This window comes from Anarrhichthys ocellatus, unplaced genomic scaffold, assembly GCF_004355925.1.
Source record: "Anarrhichthys ocellatus isolate YVR2014 unplaced genomic scaffold, GSC_Weel_1.0 scaffold171, whole genome shotgun sequence".
NCBI lineage: Eukaryota > Metazoa > Chordata > Actinopteri > Perciformes > Anarhichadidae > Anarrhichthys > Anarrhichthys ocellatus.
Window position 1 is genome coordinate 275,280 of NW_022280201.1, and position 10,464 is coordinate 285,743.

The 10,464-nt window shown below is 46.7% G+C and overlaps 1 protein-coding gene across 1 annotated transcript in view; it reads right to left on the minus strand.

The window, feature by feature from the left end:
- Positions 1-209: 209 nt before the first annotated feature.
- LOC116400447 (vasorin-like) overlaps positions 210-10,464 on the minus strand; it is an 18,182-nt gene continuing 7,927 nt past the window's right edge. The window contains exon 2 of the mRNA XM_031878283.1: positions 210-5,777. Coding sequence (XP_031734143.1) covers positions 3,633-5,759 — 2,127 coding nt within the window. The 5' untranslated portion in view covers positions 5,760-5,777 and the 3' untranslated portion in view covers positions 210-3,632. The remainder of the gene's footprint in view (positions 5,778-10,464) is intronic.

Genomic DNA, 10,464 nt, shown 5'->3' on the forward strand with positions numbered 1-10,464 from the left:
AGAGGAGTCGCCCCCTGGTGGACACTAGAGAGAATGCAGCTTTAACACATGATCTCATGGTGGTTTCCTTTTCTGTATCCAGTGTAGTATGTAAGCATGCTGGAATTAGCTGGCTAACTAGTGGTGCTAATGCTACACTGGTAGCAGAAAACGACCCTAACAGCAGGCTTGTGACCAGCAGCACCTCACTCCCCCGCCCGCCGCCCCAGAGGAGGACAAGCTAACAAGCTAACTAGCTAACTAACCAGCCATCGTCTGCGTCCGATCTCTTCCCAGCGAGCGCTAACACTTTACAGCCCCTCTGAACGTGTTGTCACCTTAACAAACTAACAACAGTCACTTTCTTTTGACCACAGAGAAGAGTTTAAGACTCTTAAATGATATGTAGTCATTATTCATGTGAGTTCAACACATATCAAAACACCCATTTAATAAATGATCCTCCACGTCTTGGACGTCTCCAGTGTGGACTGGCGGTTGAGGTCAGACATACCTGGACGGTGAAGTCACTAATGTTTCCGTTTGTTAGCCTTGGAGACCGATCAGTGACCCTGAACCAGGACTGCCTGTTTGTTTAAAGCTGAATCAATAATCAAAACGTTCCCCTGCTTGTAAAGATTTACAAAATGCTGTCAGTGTAAGTGTGGACGTTCATCCTTTCGCTGTTCCTTTGTTTACTTTGTGCAAGATGTCAAGATGCTGAGTCAGCAAGAAACCAGCCGATAAAAGCAGCAGAGCTCTGTAATGTCTAACTGTGTGTTGTTTAGTAATATTTTCCACTGGCGTCTGTTCCTGGCTATTAGCTTAAATGAGCTCAACGTCACACAGTGATCCTGTTGTGGTTGAGTTTAGTGTGTGTGTGTGTGTGTGTGTGTGTAATGAGGTACTGAGAGATACAGGCTGTGTAATCGGCTTCTGTTGTTGCTGGAAATCTTTTCTGCGTTTCTCTGCGACAGCATTCACAACTCACTCGCAGCCTCCGATGGGACCGCATTCCTCAAATCCACAAGGAAACATTACTGCACCGTTATGAAAGAGCAGAGACTCAAACTCAACATTTTAATACTGTTGTTGTTCTCTCAGCACTGCCTTCTCTGGCAGACACACAACATTATAATTGACGTAAACGACAAACACAAAACAATACAAAAAGAACAAAGAGAAAGGCTCCCCCTCAACAATCAGGGAAGGTTTTCACACACTTTGAAAAAGATTTCAAACATTTCCTGCCTCTCTTCCAGTTGATATATCGAGCATCTGTGTCTGTGTTTATAGTGGAATACTGACAGAGTGAAGAAAGTGGAGAAGTTGATTTTGGACAGTGCTGGAGTGAAGTGCATGGACTCGATTAACAAACACCTGAACAGATGGAACCCAGTCGCCAGGCTTTTTGCTGTTACTGTAACTGATAAGGAAGGAAGGACTTTTTGTTAAAACTTTGTCATGCGAGGCCAAATGTTCTTGAAATACACATCAGCGTGTAATTGGCCACTACGAGATATCAGTAAGGCTCTGCACCAATGTGGCTAAGGCACATTGCTAAGATAGCTAAGACGTAAGAAAGAAAGACGAACAACACCCAGACGAGAAAGAAAAGAGGGAACAAATAAACCAGAACGGTGCATTTCACCGTCTGGTTGGCTGCAAACAAGCAAAACAGTCTCCAGACACATAAACACACACCAATAGTCCGTGTTGACCAGAACACACTGGAGGGGTAAAGATGTCTGGATCAACAGTTGGGTCTGCAGCCTAAAGCTCACAGCAAACCTCTCTCGAGCTCTTTGAACTCACTTTCTTTTCTCGGCACGCGTGTGCTGCTTTATAGGAGTGGTTTCTGTGGCAAAAAAAAGGTCTTTGAACACAACTTTGTGAGGTTTGGCTGTGAAGGAACAGTCTGTGGTTTGTCCTTGTGGAGCGCTGGCAGAGAAAATAAACTTAGTGAGTTCCTCAGACACACTTTGGGAAACAGAATACTAAATCCTTCTGTGCATGATGTAGAGATGACTGCGATATTTGATTGTTGCTGGTTTTAAGCTTGTGTTTACTCTGCACTCACTACAAGTAGCTCCGGGAAGATTCAGCTCTATGTCACCTAAAATGCAAATAGTAAACTAAAAGATCCACGGTGACTTAGCGGCTGATCGCACCGAGACGCGTCGCAACGGACGTTTCATAAAACGCCTCTTGACAGAAACAGATGGTGAGCGTTGTGGAGTGGGGGTGCGTGCACAACCAGGCGAACAAACATAATTAACGGGGACTAATGAATTCAAGTCCAGACGGATCCACCTGGCTGCTCACACAACGCCATGCATGTGTTCTCAGATGAGTGTTTGAATAATAAGGTGAGCTTCAGTCATGTCAATGACAATATCAACCTGTCGTCCGTATTTGACTTTGTCCGTTCCTACCACATGTACCGGCATCAAACCAGGAAGTAGGCTGTAAAGTAGTAAAGCCCGCCTCTTGCTAGATGTGATTGGCTGCGTTGGTCAAGTTGAAGATATTTAAACTTTTTTGCACGCCGCACCGAACCGAAAGAAAAACAACGGTTTTGCCGGCGACGCGTCTCGGAGTGATCGGAGCCTCAAGCTGACTTTTTTTCCAAGTGAGAATAATTAATAATGGTTCAACTCGCAGCCACAGCTAAATACTGAATGGACATCATCAACAAAAACACAAAATAAACACATGACAAAAACAGAATATCATAATATAAGCTACACAAAACAGCTTTCCCGTCACGGCACAGAACAGTACAGGCAGAGTCCATTCCTTCAGTCCTTCTTTTCTTTCACAGCAGATTCATCTCCAACCAAAAGCTTCGGGATGTGTGGAGAGCATGATGGTGGATCTGTTGACACTGAAGAATCCAACTGTGAAGACTTTCAGATTAAATAATGTCAACAGAAACATATTCAGACAGCTTTTACTGTCGTCAACCTATCTGCAAAGTTATTGCATTTCTTTATGTGACCATCATCAGTCTTGCGGCAGTTTGTGAACAGTGTCCCACACTGTGCAAGTTCTCGTTGTAGTCCCCACGGAGCCGTTGGAGTTGGTTGAAAAACCCATTTTTAATACTGAATCGTGTGGTCGTCTCACATCTGCATCACTGGTTTCATTTAAACCACTTCCTCTGGTTCGGTAGCCCAAACGCTGATGGGGCCCTTTTTCTCCAGACGGTACCTCCCAAATCCAGCAAAAGGATTTCACCATATTCACATAGTTTCTTTTAAACAAACACAGATAGAAAACAAAGAGCCACTGGTTACAGATGTGTCAATGCAAAAAAAGGCACTTCCGTTTTCAGTCAGCTACTAAGACCCTTCTAGTCGATTGCACTTAGTTTAATCACTTGTTTAGGTTTCACCACCATCTCGATGACTTTAAACCATCCTGATCACGGTCCCACAGTGGTTCAGCACATTTCAAATATCCTGTAATCATTCAGTGTCTCTAAAATAGATGATCCAGTCAACCAAAGGATAGTAAGTGCCACTTTTCAACTTGTGGATATCTGATATTGGAATGAAAATTGTAATTTTAACCACCATAGCAGGATTTCTCAAATCCGGATGAGCTCACTGCCTCCAATGTCGTTACAAGTGTTTGCAGTTCATTGCATCTTAGAAATAAGATGGCTTTAAGGATGATAGATTGTTATTTGATGGACAGTGTCCTTGCATCAAGGGGAATTCATAGTCCAAACCCCCATTCTGTTGCAAAGATGGAGGCGGCTGAGAAGTGTGACAGCGGTCAATCTCAGGCTGTTTGTGGGGTAATGTACTATTTCCCCCATTCTCCAGGCAGGCCTTTATCCCCTCCAGCTCCATGGGATCAGGATCTGCCGGGCCCAGCTCCAGCTCCATTCCTGCCTTGGACTGCCTCCTCCTTCGGACACAGATAATTGCGCCAGCTACCACGGCCAAACCCATCACCAGTGCCAGTGCAGCCATGGCGAGGATGAGCGTGTACGTCAGCGGGCTCTGTGTCTCCACCCTGGACTCCGAGGACGACAGGGGAAGCCCTTCGGTGCGAGCCTCCGTACACGACCCTGTTTCTACAGAGCTGTTGGCCCTTGAGTTGACTCTTTCACCCAGGGGGCTGGCACAGACAGAGTAGGTACAGTTGGGTCTCAACCCACGCAAAGTGTACTCGGGGTAGGATGCCGGTACACTCAGGATAATGGGGCGGCGGTCAGGCCCTGAGAGGTTACGGTAGGTCAACCTGATGCCACGGATGTGTGGCCGTGTCTCGATGAAGCGGTGCAGGTCAAGAAGGATGGAAGTGGAGGTCACCTGCCGAGAGCTGATAGCATCAAGCTCAGCCGGCACCGCAGGGGCAGCCAGCAAAACCTCTGCTGCTGAAGGCTTCGGTGTCTCAGGAACATCATCCACATTTTCACAGTAGAGGCCAGAGGTTCCCGACGGACACAGACAGCTGAGTTGACCCAGCGGATCAAAATTACAAGTGCCCCCATTGAGGCAGATGTTTGGTGGGCAGATGTGCTCACCTAGATCCCTGCTGGTGGAGCTTGGGGAGACTGGAGGTCCTGGTGAAAGGGCGCTGACCGTCTTTGAGGAGACGGTTGCCTCACTGGGTGGAGGAGGAGGAGGGGGAATAGCGTTGGTATGGATGGTCTCTGGAGATGTGGTGGGAATCTGGGGAACCGGAGTACTTCCAATGGGGAAGCCAATCAGCACTGTTGTGGTAGGTTGACACCCAAAATCTTTGTGCTCGAGCGCTGAAAGCATTTTCCCAGCATTAACTAGAGGGAAGTGACATCTGGTTTCCTCAGGCCTACCGAGATTCACATCCTTATCCTTTAGCCAAACTGGGAACCAGGCTAATGGACACAAGCAGTTAAATGGGTTCTCAGCTGCAGTCAGGTGCATCAACCTTGGGAAGGTCTGGAAGAAACTCTGGGAAAATCCCTGGAGATTAAGTCCACTGAGATCCAGTTCTTGAAGCCCACTCAGTTTCTGGAAGTCCTCCACCCTGAGCTCGCCCAATGGGTTGGTAGCCAGGCTGAGCTTGATCAGCCCCTTGAGGGAGTCCTGCTTCAGGGCCTGGGGCACCTCAGTTAACTGGTTTGTGGAGATGTCAAGCTCATGGAGGTTCCCCAGAGAAGCTATGAGACCCTCATCCACAGCAGTAAGCCCCAGCGAGGCCACCTTAAGGGCCTCCAAGTGGGGAGTCTGAAGGTCTGAGGGTCCCAGGGTTGGGATGTTGTTGTAGCTGAGGTCTAGAAGCAGAAGTCTCAGGAAACTAAGGGATGGCAGAGAGGTGAGCTGGTTTCCTTGGAGCTTAAGTTCCAGTAGCATCTCCAAACCTTCAAAAGCTTCCGAATGGATGCTCTGAATGCGGTTTGCGTGGAGATACAGCCTCTCCAGCTGGACCAACCCAGAAAAACTGTCTTTGGAAATGTGGGCAATGTGGTTAGAGGACAGGTCTAAGTTCTTCAGCTTTGACAGCATCTCAAACACACCATCTGGAATCTCTGCCAGCTCATTCTGGCTCAGATCCAGCAACTCTAACTCCCCCAGGCCTTTGAAGTCGTCTTGGGTCAAAGTGTTGATGCCGTTCTGGAAAATGTATAGATTTTGCGTGGTGGTGGGGACACGAGGCACGACGCTGGAGCGCCGCTGAATGCAGAATATGGAGTCCTGTCCCTGGCAGGAACAGTCGGCCGGGCAGTCGGAGGATGACACCAGACCAGATGAGAGGAAGAAGAGCAGGAAGTAAGGCAGCATGGTGTCAGCTCTTAATCTCTGAAAGACAGAAGAGACAGGAAATGGTTGCTGGTAATCACCATTCGCTTAACAAGCAGGTCACAGTTAAAGAGGGAGGCTTTACAGCAAGAAACAAATTGGGACATAAAATAGGCTGTAAATAGTTTTACTCTTAACAATGTCTGAGGAAGAAATTGAAGTTATGCAAGAAGTCTTTTCTGAATGTAATTCCTAAACCCTTAATTCTATTTGCTCATAATGAATGCCTGAGGATTTTGTCTTTATCCCTTCCACAAACACACACTCACATTCAAAGCATGCAAGCACACTTTACCCAACAAACCTTCGCTTCCACACATAGTGAATATTCTGTTTCTAAATCCTTGATGAGCAGACACCCCAAGGGATCAGGAACCCAGAGGCCGAGGCCACGGGTTAACACAGCCCCCCCAGGGCGACCCCTCCTGGAGGTCAGTGAGGAACCCCGTCAGCCTCCTCCGTGTGTTTACGACATGGTCTTTTGCCTGTGAAACGGAGTGTGCAGTAAAGCAGCCCGACACCCGCAGCACCACACGGCTACATACAAACACATCCAAGGTAAATACACTATGCTGCGAGTGTGTTGACACACACACATACACACACAATGTGCCTCCGTTCCCTTTCTGCCCTCTCTCTTCTGCATTCGTTCCCCTCTCCTCATGACACACCAGGTCAGAGCCCGTCAGCCGGCAGGAATTTGCAATATTCTCTCAAAATCTGTCTTTATTAAGCGCAAAGGGAAGACGGGGGGGAAGGAAAGGAAGTAAGTGGAGGAAACAGAAAAGTGACTGTTGACAGAGAGAGCATTGACATCTTCGTGGCAAACACAAGGTTTAATAACCAAATTAGGGACTTTAACACAAACCAGAAGTTTTAGAGATCAAACCTCTAATAAACAATAAGCCAAAGTGAAAAATAAGATCTGCTACTGACACAACACAGTGTGGAACAAATCTCTCTATCTGCCTCATCTTGTTGTAAACCACAGAGTGATGTCTGATCTCTGACAGGCTCTCGGGTTTTATAAATCGGCTTCCGAGTACGACTTGGTTTCCGCAGAGACTTGTTGGTGCAGTCGCTGTTTCTGTTTCTGGGCCAACACTTGAACGTGAATCCTGCTCGTACGACCAAGACTTCAGTCAAACGTTCAGCAGATGAATGAGAAAGCAGCCGTTTAGTCAAAATCCCTCTGCATGGTGAAGCCCAGACATCCAAGTGACAAACATTCTGGATTAATATCCAATGTGCAGAATCAGAATCAGATCTTTCTCACGTCTTCTACTACAATTCAACTGAATTTAAAATAACCGAGACACTCTAGTGTTTGTGAAGTGTTACGTCTACGAGAACATAAAGAAAATATCTGTCATCCTTTTGTTAACGTCACATCAGCCAGAAGAAAAGGAGCTGTTATCATCACCATTATTCTCAGGGGTTGCCGCCACAAAGAGGCGTTTCACTGCTTTTGTTTGTGGTCCATGTCTAAGCTTAGAGAGCAGCTCTTCTCCGACAACAGGACAATAATAATATAATCAGAGCTGCTCGTCGTTCCCTTCAGGGTGCAGCTGACTCTGACTGAATGATCTGATGACTGAGGAATGAATGGAATATGGATGAACGAGTCGAGAGAAGAGAAACTACTCATGCACACATCTGGATATATTCTATCCCAAGTAAACGGTGCAGCTCTGCTGTTCCTGAACACTTAGTGTCTGGGTGGTCAGGTAGAAACAAACCACAACCGCAGAGGATCAGGATTCAAACCTGCTGCTGAAGCCTCCCTGTTTAACAAACTCAATGCCTTCACCCTTCAGCGCTGTTAGTCTGGAGCTGAACCTGACCTCTGACCTCCCAGCGGGTCGGGCTGAGACAGAAGGTCAGTTTCAGGCCCGGTCTACATGTATATATAGACATTTTATTAAACTTCTCCTCGATGTTTAGGCCTCTCGTCTGAACACAAAACGCATATTCTGCAAAACATCCTCTCAGGTTTTAGATTTTTGAAAGCGTCGGTTACTCCGTATCAGTGTGGACGTGTGGGTTGGGAGACGATGACGTCATCTCTCGCCCGTTGTCGTTTTCTCCAATGAGCCACAGAAAACGATGGCGGACTAGCGGAGTGTTTGTGTGTCAGTGTTATTTGGTCCGCCTCAGCTTTACCATCATTCACTGTTAGTTAGCACGTCAGAGGAAGATGAGCTCACTGAGCATGCTCAGAATCTTCTTCTCTGGTATTTGACGGATCATTGACGTCGCCGTCATCAGCACCTCCCAACCCGGCGAACGTTTTGAGATGTTTTCTTAAAACGAAGGCAGACATCATTTTATCTTAATAAGTAGAGGAAAGAATATCTGTGTGTGTAGACAGAGTTGATGGAGTCTTTAGGAGTCTGTTTACATCCAGGACTACAGTCTGCATGTCGTCCAGTCCGTGATGGAGTAGACGACCAGCTGATGCTCTGTGAGCTCCTTCATATAGCTTCATGGAGCATTGAGTTATTTTATTTTCATGTTCCTCGTGGAGGAACTTAAATGATGTTTTGTTAATGCTTTGTTCTTGACGAGTCCTCGTGGATGGTCGAGTGTTGATCTGTAATCACCTGCAGTGAAGACGAGGACATGTCTAAATAACTGGTGCTGTTTTAAGCCACAGAGAGCCTTTAGTCCTTTAGTCTTGACTGCCGAGTTCAGTTCTGAATCTAAATCTCTTCAGACGAGAATCAAACACACAAAACTCTAAAAGAAGTTCCGGTTAGTTCTTGAACTTCTACCGCAGCAGCTCGATGTTCTGATACACAACAAGTAACAATAATCAGTAACGTCTTCATCTTCTTCATCATCATCATATTGGGAAGCAACCAAAGCAGAACGGGTTCTCTCTTCTCCGTCATGAATTCCTGATTAGTTTTCTGCTTCATCCACTTTTCTTCTTCTTCTTTAGTACGAGCGAGGATAAGGCGGCGTGATAAAAGACAAACATCGCCGTCACCATGACACGAAACAGAACACACACACACACACACACATTCCTGCACATGTTCACACCAGCACAAACACACACACACAGCTGGATTCTGTTACCCACGATGCACTGCAGCCATCTCTCACCGTGAGACAGAGTGAAAGGCCGACATAAACCTTTGTCCTCCCCCGGTTGATAAGAGCGAGGGAGAGGGGGGGAGTTGGAGGTAAAGGGAGAGATGAAGTGTCCTCCATTCATCCTCACTCTGCTGTAAACACACAGATATGTCCTCTCACTAACTGTTACTGAAGGAGAGCAGATGAGGACCTGGATATTATTTCAGGAGGTTTGGTGGTGATTCCTAAAATCATGACGCTCAACAAACTGCTCGTGAGGTCTGAGAAGCAGCTCCGTCTCCAACGTCGCGTTCCATCAAACTAAGCTGTGTTTCAAGGGAAACAAGTTTTAAAAACGCAACTACTCGGTAATGTTCAGTAGAGCGTCGCGGTCTGAAGATATAAGTGTTTGTTCCGTTATTTAAGTTTCACAGCGGACATGAACCGAGGTCTCCGGGGTGAAAGTCCTGTGTTAGTTCGACCCGTCCGTCCACTCTTACCTCCTCCCCACGTTAACGCCGACTGCGGCAAGAAATGTCTTTGTTATACGTCAATAAACAAACATGCAGACTCGTCGTTTTTCTGAGCAGCCAGAGATGAAGTCAGAGCATTTAGTCTGTAAAGCAGGTGCTGCTGTGCGTGTTCACACAGTTCTACTTGTTAGATGATGAACTGCGGAGAAACACTTCAGTAGAAGTTGCTCTTCTGAAGATCCCAAGCATCCCGCTCACTATCACACATAATGTATTAATGCTGCTGCTGCAGCAGTGAAACGCTGTCATCTCTCGTTTCACTGCTTTGGGTTTTCTCTCCCTTTCATTCCTGTCGGACGAGTCCGGAGGTTTCAAAGGAGAGACGTTTACCTCTTGTGGTGTAAATGTTGGTGTTCAGATTAAAGAAGCCACCAAACAGACACGAGCAGCTCTGATAGAAGAGCCACAAAGAGGCCGTTGGATCTGTGTACAGACTCACTCAGGGGTAAAGACTCACTCAGGTGTAAAGACTCACTTATGTGTAAAGACTCACTCAGGTGTAAAGACTCACTCAGATGTGACTCACTCAGGTGTAAAGACTCACTCAGGTGTAAAGACTCACTCAGATGTGACTCACTCAGGTGTAAAGACTCACTCAGGTGTGACTCACTCAGGTGTAAAGACTCACTCAGGTGTAAAGACTCACTCAGGTGTAAAGACTCACTCAGGTGTAACTAACTTAGGTGTAAAGACTCAGGTGTGACTCACTCAGGTGTAAAGACTCACTCAGGTGTGACTCACTCAGGTGTAAAGACTCACTCAGGTGTAAAGACTCACTCAGGTGTAACTCACTTAGGTGTAAAGACTCAGGTGTAAAGACTCACTCAGGTGTGACTCACTCAGGTGTAAAGACTCACTCAGGTGTGACTCACTCAGGTGTAAAGACTCACTCAGGTGTGACTCACTCAGGTGTGACTCACTCAGGTGCGACTCACTCGGGTGTAAAGACTCACTCAGGTGTGACTCACTCAGGTGTAAAGACTCAGGTGTAAAGACTCACTCAGGTGTGACTCACTCAGGTGTACAGACTCACTCAGGTGTAAAGACTCACTCAGGTGTGACTCACTCAGGTG